This window comes from Arachis stenosperma, chromosome 4 (assembly GCF_014773155.1).
Source record: "Arachis stenosperma cultivar V10309 chromosome 4, arast.V10309.gnm1.PFL2, whole genome shotgun sequence".
Lineage (NCBI taxonomy): Eukaryota > Viridiplantae > Streptophyta > Magnoliopsida > Fabales > Fabaceae > Arachis > Arachis stenosperma.
Genome location: NC_080380.1, coordinates 12,412,659 through 12,426,815, shown reverse-complemented (window position 1 = coordinate 12,426,815; position 14,157 = coordinate 12,412,659). Strand labels below are relative to the sequence as shown.

At 34.3% G+C, this 14,157-nt stretch overlaps 1 protein-coding gene and 1 pseudogene across 3 annotated transcripts; both read left to right on the top strand.

Annotated features, from left to right (window-relative positions):
* Positions 1-1,200: 1,200 nt before the first annotated feature.
* LOC130974614 (probable ADP-ribosylation factor GTPase-activating protein AGD6) lies at positions 1,201-4,957 on the top strand (annotated as a pseudogene).
* A 2,834-nt stretch (positions 4,958-7,791) lies between these two features.
* On the top strand, positions 7,792-14,133 carry LOC130976312 (uncharacterized). Of its 3 annotated transcripts, XR_009084643.1 has the most exons (15): positions 7,792-7,973; positions 8,053-8,164; positions 8,289-8,371; positions 8,662-8,727; positions 9,562-9,662; positions 10,357-10,475; positions 10,661-10,701; positions 11,034-11,122; positions 11,320-11,497; positions 11,573-11,689; positions 12,079-12,123; positions 12,698-12,826; positions 13,434-13,632; positions 13,830-13,921; positions 14,011-14,130. XR_009084643.1 is itself a non-coding variant. In XM_057901144.1 (13 exons), the coding sequence occupies exons 1-13, from the start codon at positions 7,848-7,850 to the stop codon at positions 13,566-13,568; spliced, it is 1,341 nt and encodes a 446-aa protein (XP_057757127.1). In that variant the 5' UTR covers positions 7,792-7,847; the 3' UTR covers positions 13,569-14,133. The 3 variants fall into 3 exon arrangements, 1 of the variants encoding a protein (XP_057757127.1); XR_009084642.1 differs by having other exon boundaries at positions 13,830-14,131; XM_057901144.1 differs by having other exon boundaries at positions 13,434-14,133.
* The last annotated feature ends 24 nt before the right edge of the window (positions 14,134-14,157 follow it).

The window sequence follows — 14,157 nt, the reverse complement described above, 5'->3', positions numbered from 1 at the left end:
TATATATTAATGCAAGTTTCAAATCATCAAATGGCTGCAAGCTACTTGGAATGAGCAAAACCTTGTGTGAAGAACAAGTCAAAAGAGTTTATGACACAGGATAAACAAGCATAAATTGTGGTCAAGGAAATTGGCAGTTTACATTATGAGCAAGAAGATTAAACTAGCTAAATGCTATCGAGTTAAACTTTGATTAGTTTTCAGTTTTAATTCTCATCCAGATCCACGACATTTTATTTATTCATACCCTGTGTGCATAGTTTGTTCATTGGAGCTTATCCCAGTTAAACAAAGTGGTTAAAAAACACACTCATTTTGACTCTTGTATGGCATAGTCGTTTCATAAAATGGCACTCCCTTTTCTCTGAGTCATATCTAATAATCAATATCAATAATTACATGTATTTTTGGATAATTGTGTTAATACAAGAACTAATCGTTACACTATTAATCACGCTCTGGTCTCAAGGATGCAGATATACGAGCCCTTATACCGATGATTGTCATTCATATCAACCCTCGTTTTCTCTCTAATGATGTGCCACTGTGGGACTATTATACATGTTACATAGTGTCTGTGCGCTTCTTTAATCTATAGTCATCATCCTTATCCATCATCACAAATTTGCTGACATTTTTAATTACATGCTTTGTAATTTGTATGATGAATACATCTCATAACATTCTTAGTATACAGTTTTAGATATAGTAATAACATATTTGTTTTCAAACTAGAGTGAGACTTGCGCAATACAGAGAGGTAGATTATTTATAGAGAAAAGGACAAATAAGTCCTTGACTTTTTACCCCGCAGACATTTTCGTTCCTGACCATTAAAAAATACATTTAAGTTCCTGACGTTCTTAAAATTAGGACGGATCAGTCCCTCCATCAAAAAGCCACCGTCAGACCCAACAGAAAAGTCTGACGTGGCTTCCCTTCTACTTACCTGGCATGACGGCTGCACACGTGGCACGTTAGGCAGATGGAGCATTTGAAAAGTGGACAAATAAGTCCCTGGCACTCAGAACGACGTCGTTTAACGGTGTCGGTCATTCACGACCCACAAGCCACTCAATCCCAAAATATGTGTCTGCAAACTCTTCTGAATCTATGTTTTCTCCTTTTTCCTTTTCCCCACTCTCGTTCATTTCCAATTTCCATTTCTATTGTTCTTTTTGGATCGGATACACAAAAGACATGGTGGCATCGTGGCGGTTGCGGAAACTGCAATCCCAGGCCGCGAACAAGATCTGCGTCGACTGCTCTCAGAAGAACCCATAGTGGGCCTCTGTCTCCTACGGCGTATTCATGTGCCTCGAGTGCTCCGGCAAGCACCGCGGCCTCAGTGTCCACATCTCCTTCGTCAGATCCGTCATCATGGACTCCTGGTCCGAAATCCAGATCAAGAAAATGGAGGCTGGTGGCAACGACGCCCTCAACGCCTTCCTCTCTCGCCGAAGGCCGTCCCTGGCGCGATCCTCCCGTTGTTAAGGAGGATCTCCGCTCCTCTGCTGAAAAACCTCCCTTGTCGCACACCGGCGGTGGCGGTGGTGGTGGAGGTTGGAGGCAGTCGGAATTGGAGGCCTCCGCCACGAACAAGGAAAGCTTCTTTGCTCGGAAGATGGCGGAGAATAACACGAGGCCTGAGGGGCTCCCGCCGTCGCAGGGCAGAAAGTACGTCGGGTTCGAATCGAGCCCTGCCCCTTCGCAGAGAAACATAAACCCCCAAAACGACTATCTCTCTGTCGTTTCGCAGGTGGTTCTCGATTGCAGTGAATTGAGTGTGTTGTTTGTTAATTTGCTTATATTTGAATGGAGATGTGTTTCTCTTTGTGATTAGGGGATTGGTAAATTATCATTTGTTGCTGCATCTACCGCTCAATCTGCTGCTAGTGTTGTTCAGGCAAGCACCAAGGAAATCACTGCTAAGTATCTGGGTTTATATATAATAACTTATGTTTTGAGTTCGTTCAATTGGATCAAACGAAGAACCCAAACGAATTTTAGGATTAGGGCAGCGATGTAAACGACGTCGTTCAGAACGCCAGGGACTTATTTGTCCACTTTTCAAATGCTCCATCTCCCTAACGTGCCACGTGTGCAGCCGTCATGCCAGGTAAGTAGAAGGGGAGCCACGTCAGACTTTTCCGTTGAGTCTGACGGTGGCTTTTTGATGGAGGGACTGATCCGTCCTAATTTTAAGAACGTCAGGGACTTAAAAGTATTTTCCAATGGTCAGGGATGAAAATGTCTGAGAGGTAAAAGGTCAGGGACCTATTTGTCCTTTTCTCTTATTTATACTATATAATATATTTTAATAAATGTTATATTAAAAATATTTTAGAGAACATACTATAAATAGATTTTGAATTTATTTATTTTAAAAAAAAAACATAGGTTATTTATATTAGAGTTATACAAAACTGTATTTTTTTTTTCATTTTTCGATTTGCATTAATGGCTACCCTTTGTCTTTTTTTGCGGTTTTTTTATTTGTAAATAATGAAAAACTAAATGAATGAGAATGAAAAACATATAAAAATGTTATATTAAATTTAAAGAATTTTTGACAATTAGTATAAGAGATTAAGAAATGAAGAATAGTAAGAGTCTTAATATGTATAAGTTGTAGAATTTGAATATTTGTAACTGAAATTTTTATTATTATTATGACACTTTTAATGTATGTTTATTGCATTTAATTAGTACTTGATGTTTCAATTGAATAATAATAGATAAGAGTTTTTTGTTTTAATTTTTTTAAAACATTTTACTAAATAATGATTGGTTGATTTGCATCTAGCAATTTTGGGTATTAACTTTTCCGGTCTGTCATTACCACTGCAAATCCTTCTACAACAAAGAGAATAAGACATGGTCAAAGAATGATAATCTATTCTAAGTGAATTGTGGAAGCAATAATGCACATGTGGAATAACAATTTGAAAAAGAGAAACACGTAAATGTAAATTGTGGAAGAAGTACTCCACATGTAAAATAACAATTTATAATTTGATGATGAAATATTGCAATCGATAGTATATAGCTAGGGAGCAATAATTTTAAATGCACATTAATTTTGGTTGTGACTGTTGGATAGAACCATTTACAAAAGAGGAATACATAAACCTGTGCTACTTGCAATGAGTTCACAATTAAAATGTTATTATTTATAACAAATAAATAGGGCTATTGAAAATGATATTAAACGGCAAAATTAAAAATCTTTAGGAAGATACCTGAGACAAATTTCTTATGTTGGCAGCGCCGAATGGTGTCTGAAACCCAGAATTGAGCTCTGGCAGGGAAACCGCAAGAGGAGGAATGGAGTTTGCCATGTTTTCTACAATTTATGCAATGCGTCTCCGCCGGAGATGGACATCGCGATGTACAATTTATTTTGAGGAAAAAACAATGGCTTATGGGATCGGAAGATGATAGAGGAAATAGGATGGGACTGGAAGAGGATGGAGGAAATAGGATCTTAGTACGGAGAGGTGCTAAGAGGGTGAGGGTTTAAGAAAGATAATAAGCTCTTTGGTTTTAAGAGCTTTTTGTTGGGGTAAATGTTAATTTATGTTTTTGTTGTTTTAGAAATAAGGATTGATTTGAAAAAGGTTAATTTGTTGATTTTTATTGTATTTTTTAGTTGTTTTTTGTGTTTTTTTATATGAAAATAAAAGTTGATTTGGCAAGATTTGAGTGGTAGATTTTAAAATTTTGCTAAGTAAGCATTGGTAATGAGTGTTAGTAGAAGAAGAGAAATGACTTAAAAGCAATATGGGATAAACCTATGTACCTATTTTTATATATTAAGAATAGATAGATAGATTATTTTTACTCGACATTTTTGGTATACTAATACTTTATATATCACTCATCTTTTTTAAAATAATAATTCTCAATCTCCTTGATGTTATTTTGGAAGAATATTGTTATATAGTTTGATATATTTGGAAAATTATCATCATCATCAAGAAGTATCAATATTATTATCAGTAATTTATATTATTAGATAAAAATATATCGAGTTTGTCATCAGTTTCAGTGTCACATTATTATGAAAAAAAATTCCAAAGTCCAGAGTGCTGATATAATAATACATCTATACTAATATTAATACTAATATATTGTACTACAAATGTGTACGATTGTTTTCCAAGTTCTAAAATCACTCATTCGTTCAGTGCTAGAGACCAAATCATGGGAGAATGAGTTAAAAAGAGGGATGAGGGCGAATGGGTTAAAAAGAGACCAATAAGTAATATATTAATTATTATCTTGCGAGCTTTGAAGAAGGATGACGACGGAGTTAAAAAGAGTCATATTCCACTCATTTCTTTTGTGAAAGGTTTTCACCAGTGTAGATATGGCTACAAGAATGTAAATGATCTTGAGGGTGTGGTTGCTAACTACACAAAGGCACACATACCCCTTGAAGTTATGTGGACAGATATTGATTACATGGATGCATATAAAGATTTCATCCTTGATCCTATCAACTTTTCATTGGATAAGATGAGAATATTTATTGATACTCTTCCCCAAAATGGCCAGAAATATGTGCCTATCTTGGATCCTGGTAACTAATCCTCCTACGATTTCTTTGGATAAGACAAAAGAAAAAAAACTAAGAACATCCATGCATTATTCGTCATTGATTGAGGTTTTAATTTTGCAAACAGCTATCAAGGTGAAAAACATATGCAACCTTTGTCAGAGGATTGGAAGCTGGTAGGTATGCAGCTCATTGGAGAGGAGATAACGCCGTGACTTGGAAAGTTGGAATGATTTAGCATACTCAATTCCTTCTATATTAAACTTTGGAATTCCAATGGTTGGAGCAGATATATGTGGATTTTCGGGAGATACAGCCGAAGAACTTTGCAGAGGAGATAATGCATACTTCTTGCAGGAAACTGGTTTGATCTCTTCAATGTCTCAAATTCAGTGAGTGCTAAATCAGGAAAGTATGTTACTCTTGATGCTCCATCCGATCACATAAATGTGCGCATGTTGGGGAAGGTAACATCTTGGTCATGCAAGGAGAAGTAACGACGACGAAAGCAGCTAGAAAGACCGCATTTCAACTTGTGGTGGTTGTTAGTAGCAGACAAAACTAGCTATGGACAGGTTTATTTGGATGATGGGGAGACACTCGACATATCAGGACAGAATGGGCCATGGACATTGGTTGCAGACGAAGAGTGTGTTTGTTGCATCTAATATCATTAATGGAGGATTTGCCCTGGACCAAAGATGGATCATAGGAAAGGTCACTTTCTTGGGAATACCTAAGCATAAGAGAATAAGTTTGAATGGAACAAGTTCAATGAATTCTATGCTTATGTATAGCTTTAAATAGTTGAGCCGTTTGTATTCTTTTTTAAAAGTAAAAGAGCTCAATACTACAAAGGTGAGCAACAAAGTACAAACAACAATCAACAAATAAAATCTTAAAAAACAATCACAAGAAACTTAACCCATAGTCATATTTGGCATTGTCATCAATAATCATTAAGTTCAATACCACTCCACTTTGTGTGACTCATAAACGACTTTACAATAATACCCTCTACACCTGTTGCTTAACTCTTAAATATTCTGTTATTCTTTTCCTTTTATGTGTTTCAGATAATAAGAAAAGAATCCAATAAACCACCTTTTACTTTCTGCCTTCTTTACATATATTTCTGTCTAACTTTTAAGATGTTGCTTAATGATCCTTGAAATAGTCCATAATTTATCATAGGCAATCAACCACGTATACCACATGTGTCAAGTAAACTCATAACCAATAAACAAGTGGTAAACTGTTTTAACATTCTTATTTCATAACACATATATTATCATTCTGCTCTATTACGCCTAACCTATATAATATCTCCTTAGTATTGACTCTACCAACTAAAACAAACCAAGTAAATAACTCAATTCGTGGTGGCACTAAACTGTTTCAAATAGAATTAGTAAAACTATAGCTAATAATATCATCTAAAAGTGATTCCGACTACAAAACTTGCACAAAAAAATTAGTAGAATAAAATATCTGATTTATCAAATTTTTATACAAGTCCGTCCTCTCTCTTAGTCGTTAATTTGACTGACGGTAGAATCCTATAAAGTTGGTTAACTAATTCCAACTTTCATTGGAATAGTTCCCTTCTCTACTAAAAATTTCATATCCACTTAACCTATTCCAAAATCCACAATCTTCTCTAACAGATTCATTTTGGTTTGAGACCGAAAAAAACTAAAAAAAAAGTGTCTTTCAACACACCACCTGATAACCAATTAACCTCCTAAAATCGAACTCTTTATATTTCATCCCCTCAAACTAACAATTAGCGGCTAAAAAAATTAGATACGGAAGTGAGATGAGTGATATACCTTAACATTATAAATTTTGGTGTTTTTTAAAACTGTGGGATGTACACAAATCGGACCCTCCAATTTGTGTTTAAAAAAATTTAAAAATTTAGAGTACAGTCCGATTTGTGTACCCTAGTTTTTTTTTTATTTTTTAAACACAAATCAGAGGGTCCGATTTGTGTACCAAAAAATCGGACCATCCAATTTTTATACTTTTTACAAGTCGGACGATCCAATTTTAGCTTCTGACACCAATTACGTAAAACACTTAGGCAGCGTTTGGTTTAAGAGACATAGACACTGAGACATAGACACAGTGGTACACAGTGACACATGTCTGCTGTTTGGTTTGGTGAGACACAGATTTTCGAAGGACACGGGAGGACACAGAGACATTAAATTTGTGTACCTCCAATTTGGTGAGACACTAAGACACAACTTGTGAGACACTAATTTTTTACTCTTTTACCCTTATTGAAATTTTAAAATTTGTCCTCTTATCTCCCCAAACCTTTCTTTTTTTCTCTTTCTCTTTTAGATTCTATAACTAAATTTATCTTTCTATTTTCTTCAAAAAAAATTGTACATTTAATTTTTTATTTATTTAAATTTTGATTAATCTTTGATAAATTCTGAGCTTTAGTTTTTTATTTTTTTCAAAAAAAAAATATATATTTAATATTTAAATGATAATTTAAGATGATATTAGAAGAAATAAAAAATATTAAAAGAAATAAAAATTCAATGATGATGACATGTAGTGTTTGGGATAATAGATGTACAGTAATAATAATAAAACTTGTGGAATGAAGGATAATTCAGTCTTTTCAAAATATGTATGTCTTGTTCTTTATTTTTACCAAACACAATACATAGACACAAATATTTTATGTCCATGTCTTTAATGTCTATGTCTTTATATTTATGTCTCATCATATACATCAACCAAACGGAGCCTTATATACTCAATAACTGTGTTCTACATCATTCTCCTTTTATATCTAAATTAAAAAGTGAACACTTAGCTACATCCTGTGAATTCTATATTTGTGTATAGCTTTAAACAGTTGAGTGTTTCCTCAATTGTTAATGTAACAACCTTCATCATAAAATATGAATTGTAATAGATTATCTTTAAATTTTGTCTACATCTAAGGTTTATTAGAACACATATACAGAAGCTCTTGTATATGCCTTGCAACATTCAACTTGTAATTTTTTTTCCTTAACTGAATTTTTATTTCTTCTTTTAGAAAGAGAGTTTTAGATAATTAATTGCAGTAATATAAATGACTGCATTGTATATAAATTAAACCATTTTCTATACAGAGAGAGAAATAATTTTAAAAAGAATAGTAATCGGAAAAAAAAAAGAAAAGAAAAAAGAATGAAAAGCTCTAAAGTCTAAACCCTTGAAGGGGGTTTAAGAATAAAAGAAGATGCTTTTGTGAGTAGCATCGTTTCCCAAAACCATGTTTATAGTGATTCGCAGGCTTCGGCTTCCTCCCATTTCCGTTGGGCGATTCCAGAATCAAGTGTGGACTCCGCCACTCCATGCTCTCTTCTCCACTCACATTGTCGCCGACAAACCAATTCTGGTAACAATAACCGATTTCCATCCTCTTCATCATCCCTATTCCCTATGCTTATGCTTTTCATTTTCTTCAATTTTTGCAGGTTCGGGATTTCGTTCACTCTGCTTTGTACCATCCCTTACATGGTTACTTCTCCCAACGGCCCCGCTCCGTTGGAGTCCTTCACAGCAGCATCAAGTTCAATCAACTTGAAGGTTCTAATCTTGTTCCTTCATAATCTTGAATTAATTGTGAATATTCAGCTTCTGGAATTTTGATAATTTCTGGTAATTAGTTTTGTGCTAAATACTAATGCATTACAATGGTAGCGGATTTCAGGCAGAAAAGCTTATATGAGATACTTGGATAATATTTACAAGCAGAACGATATCTCTTGGTTTACGCCTGTGGAGATCTTCAAGGTACACTGGACTGTCTATTTTTTCAGTCAACAATATATATAACAAATGTTGCAGATGCTTATATGGTTTTAATTTAATAGCTCCCAGTTTCATAAGGTGGAAACTGTTGTTTATTTGTCCAAACCATTTATTGAATCACAAATTTGTTTTTTGAGTTTTCATACTATTCAACTTCTAAGAGATGTCCTTGTAGTTGTTTTAGAATGAAATTTGCTGCACTTGGACCTTCTGTGAAACCTTAACTAGTGTTTTGTGTCTCTAATCATTTATGCAATTCGCCTTTTGTGTAGCCTTGGTATGCCCATGCGATTGCTGAAGCCATCATGCGAACTGCAAACTTCTCTGTCCCTCTAAAAGTAAGCACATTTTACTTGTGACCATTGCCATCTGAATTTTGTTGGAAAAAAATGTTTTTCTGATATTAATATTAGGATATTACTGTAAAGTGTATCTTTATAGGAGTTATTTGTTTTTTCTTTTAATTTATTTTTTTCTATTTATTTTTTATCTTCTGGCATGAATGAAATATTTATCAGATCAAAAAGGAAAATGAAAAGAAAAAGATGATAAAGAATATTTTGAGTGGCTCTAGGTTTGTGCAGAAATTTCACCGTTCAAGATTTATACCTGCAAACCACAGACATTTTCCCCAATGTAGGAGAGAGCAGCCTTATTTCTCGTATCATGTATTCAAGTTCGGTTCCCATGAATTTAAACAATTACACTTGTTGAGTGATTTTGTAAAGCCGACCCCACCTAGTGGGACAAGGCTTTGTTGTTGTTGTTGTTGTTGTTGAGTGATTTTGTAAAGATATCTGCTTGTTGTACTTCAATCCCCACATTTAAGTGCCTCACCACAAACATACCTAATACTGTATAAATTTCCTGAATTTCCTTGTTTGGTTGCATGTCTACTGTTTAGAACCCATGAAAGCACCATATTCTATTGTTCCAGCAGCTAGGCTGTGAGAGCCTTGCACCATGATGTTATTAGCTAATGTTTTAGTTATCTATAACTATGCTTCATGCCTGTTTCTTGGTAAAATTTGTTTTTCATTCTTTTCATTACTAACCACACTTAATTTGGACAAAACATTAATAAGCATTGCTAATATATCTCCTTTACACATGGTTTGCTACTTTTTATTATTTCAATTAGTAGTTAATATTATCCTCTAATTTGCAATCAGATATATGAAATTGGTGGTGGATCAGGAACTTGTGCCAAGGGTATATTGGATTACATAATGTTGAATGCTCCTCCAAAAGTTTATAACAGTATGACTTACACGTACGTGCCTCGACAGTTAATATGTATTTTATGCTAAAACCAAATTATAAGTTAGAACCCGTTCTTACCTTTTCTTAAGATACTGGGCTATGCTTGTGTTATACTATTTTCTGTACATCTAATTGTCTGAGTAATACATCTCTCTATGTTGCTTAAGTGTTCCCTAAGCAACTTCCATTAGGGTAATTCTTTAATTTTGGACTTTGATTTTCACTGAGACATGAATGTTAGAGAAAGTAAGAAACCGCCAAGCAATATTTCCTTTTGGTATCATTTGATTCTAGTCTATTCTCAGTGAGTTCTCACAACAAGAGTGTATGGACCTTGTATTCTGTCCCTATTTTTCTTGTATTTTATTCTTTCAGTTTCTGGCCCACTCTTCTAGTCATGTTCTTTCTTGATGAGTGCATATGGAAATCCAAAGTTCCTCTGCAGTCTTGTCATATGATTGGAACTAGTACATAACAGGATTGATACAAATGATTTGCTGTGTACATATTGCCTTGCTGTTTCTCCTGCAATATGTGTTATCTGTTATGTACATGATTATAGATTTAGCTACACCTCATGCTATGCTTCTAAAAATTGTGCTACTGTTAGTCTAGTGAGAATATCTTGTTAATTATTCCGGTTATCTACTGTATTTGGAGCCACGTTATGCACATTGCAATTGATGTATTATTTTTAACTACAGCTCAGTTGAGATTAGTCCTTCACTTGCTGAAGTGCAAAGAGAGACTGTTGGTGAAGTGCGCAGCCATATTCCAAAGTTCATGGTAGAATGTCGTGATGCTGCTGACCGGAGGGGATGGGGTAGGCTGCTATAGTACTTCTCCCTTGATTGAGCTGAATTTTTTGAATTTCAATGCTCCTATTTTTGAGATGTTGCGGGGTCTTCTATATGTTTTTTTTTTCAGAATTTATGGAATATATGACCCAAAAAAGACTAAGAAATAAATTGACGCAATAATTCTATTATAATGATTCCTTCTTTACAGGGGATGTGGAGAGACAACCGTGTTGGGTTATAATGCTTGAGGTGTGTTCTATACTTGAGTTGCTTTTAATTACTGCAGCTCATTTTTACTAGCTGTAGAAAAGAATTTAAACTTCCCTTTGATGTGGATCTAGTTAACTCAAGTGAAGAAAGTGGCTACAGTAAATAACCTAACATGTAATGGACTTATTGTTGTTAAATAGTGTTAATATCCTTCAAACTGTTCCACTGCCATCCTGTGTAATGTATCACCAGTTACCAGTTGGCTTCACCTAGAAGATGACGAACTGCTGTAGTCAAAACTATGTCGTATTATGATTCTAATTATTATTTTTTTTTTTACCAGCAAATCACTTTATCAACTTACTTTGTAGGTACTTGATAATCTTCCACACGATCTTGTCTATTCAGAGAATCAAGTTTCCCCATGGATGGAAGTCTGGGTTGAGAGGCAACATGGTCGGTAAGGGTGCATGTTGATCTTGATCGTGCTGTTGCTTTATGCATCATATCACGTATTCTAATTCTTCATTAACTTGTAACTACCAAACCAGATAGATGCTTTAATTCAAGAAATGTTAAATTTCAATTGTGAAAGATGAACCTTAACAAACCTATGTAAGGATTTCACATCACCAGTCACCTTTCTTTTTTCAATAGAGAAACACTCGGTGAGTTATACAAGCCTTTGCAAGATCCACTTATCACACGCTGTGTTGAGATCATGGACATGGATGAGCCTAAAACAACTCGGAGCGCTGCAGTACCTACACTGAAAGGTATTTGGTCTAAAGTTTACCCGAAACCTCGTAGATGTTGGCTGCCAACTGGATGTTTGGTAAGAGAGTCTCTTAATCTTCCTCAAGTTTTATGTACAAATAAATTTTTTGCATTTACATGTTTTTCTTGGCAGAAATTACTTGAGGTTCTGCATGAGGTGCTACCAAAGATGTCCTTGATTGCTTCTGATTTCAGCTATCTCCCAGATGTGAAAGTTCCCGGCGAAAGAGCTCCTTTGGTTTCAACTAAAGTATATTTCTGTTATCTTTACTGAACAATAAAACAGCTACCTGCTTTTTTGTCTCAAACTTTAAGTGAAGTTTTCATGAAGTTTTACTTAAAATGTAGTCATTATCCATCTCCTTTCAACTTTAGTGCTTGACATCTAAATAAAAATAAAAATGGATTGATTTGCAAACACATTGTTTTAAGTGATGTGTATTATGAACTCTTATCAATTTTTTTTTTTGAGAATTTGTAAGGAATGATGATTTGAATTTTGAAGCTATAAAATACTTTCTCATCCTCTCTCTAGGGGTTTGGGATTTCAAAGGGGAAGGAAAGGTTGTATTAAAAAGATCCAAAATTTGACGCTACACCCCTTCCCTTCCCCTCACTTACTTTTTTATTGAATTGCAGAAAGATGGAAGCAGCTCAGATTATGAGAACTATATGGACGCAAAGGTTTGGTTTCCCATCAGCCTCATCTTTCAATCTAGTTTCTTCATTTTCAAGCACATCCTGAAAATGAAGTTACAAGTGATTAGCAATCGTCTAAGTCACTAACTCATATGATTAAATTAAATAAGCTGTCCCTCGATATTCAGTGGTTTAGAGGAAGAAGTATAACATTGCAAAGAACCTGTTGTATTGGGAGCATAAATAGCTGCGTAGTAGTAAAATCAACTTGCTACATTAAGTTTCTTGAGAGTCTTGGCTCTTCTTGTCTTATTTTAACTTCTATTTTATATCTTGCATGGTGCCTGATATTTCAATACTATCCTCCTGATTGAAGTAATTGGCATTACTTGAATTGTTGTTCGTTACTTGGTACTATTTCCTGGTCATTTTGTTTCCTTTATTGAAAACTATGAACTTGAGCATTGTTTGTAGTTCCTAAATAGAAAGAGTCAACTATTTGTCAATGTTAATATGTGTATGTTAATATGACTCATGAACCTGTCATGATTTTTTTTTTCCAAACTCTGCAGTTTTATATTCAAAGTCAGCATTTCCTTGTGTTTTTCTTTTATTGCAGGGTGATGCGGATATCTTTTTCCCTACGGACTTTTGGCTTTTGGAACGGATTGATCATTACTGTTCTGGTTGGCTGAAATTTAAGGGTGATCATACATCCAAAAAAGGAAAGAAAAGGAGAACAATTACGGTTAGTTCTGTTAACATTATTGCTGCAATACCTTGTCTCCTTAGGTGGTGTTGGTTATATAGATTAAATATACCAATAATCTCAAAAAATATCATATCTAAAAATTGTTTCCCATGTACCAGTAATTACATATACATGTATAGATAGGTAATATTTCTTTATATAATTATTTTTCTTTGCTTGGCATGCTTACTGATATAACTTACTAGTTAAATTGGATGGCCTGTTCAATGTAGAAGTTCTAAATGAGGCATCTTTGCATAGTGTAAAAGTTAAATGCACTATCGAAAAGGAAAAAAAAAGTTTTACATAGATATCCAATAATATTGTCAAGTTAGTAAATGTGTTTTACTCAACTACCTTCTATTTTAGAAATCTTGCAATCGATAGTACTTGATTGGTTACTATTTACTAATATAGAACCATTTTATACTAACAATGTCTTAAAATTAAACTGTTGTTTAATCTCAAATCTGAAAATCCTTTCCAATTATTTTATTGGAATTTCTTTTGGTATATTTCGCTTCTATTTATCTTATAAGACTATACCTGATATGCTTCATTTCAATGAATTTGCAAGTTTATGCAATAGTTTTGTCTGATGCAGCTGGATACATCAGCTTTTATGGAAGAGTTCGGTTTGCCGACAAAAACGAGAACCAAAGATGGATACAACCCACTTTTGGATGACTTCAAGAATACCAAATTTTATCTTAGTGTTCCTACACACAATATCAAGTAGATTCTCAATACAAGTACTTGCACTCACGTAGACGGGTCAAGGCATTTCATGAGCTAATATTTATGTAAGTACCCTGGACGTAATCATTTATAAATTAAATTATTCTTTTTGGTCAAATTAAATTTTCAACATAAACATGGTTATGTACTGTCTCATGGGTTCAACACTAAAGCCCCAGAAAATAATATGATTCAACAAGATATAACATCCTGTAGGAGAACATCACCAGTTGTGATGATCGTTTTAAACCCGTGTTTGCAGAGTGGGGATGTATTTCTTATGGTTTATACCTATTATTGTACACTGCGATTGGCAAGAGATTAGTTTCTAAGGAAGAACATTTTTATCTCCACGTATCATCTCCAACCTTCATTTTCTCAATTTTGCTGCCAAGTTATTGAAATATATTAAGCCTGAAGTTTTCTTCTTTGCTCAATTTCAGTGTTTTTGCTGTCTAAGATGGGGTGTAAAAAAACATGTCCCTCCCATCATGAGAGGGAGAAGGGCATTAGGAAATCATTATATCTGATTAACAATATCTACATAGTTGAACTAATATATTTTGATACAATTGCATCTTGTGTACATT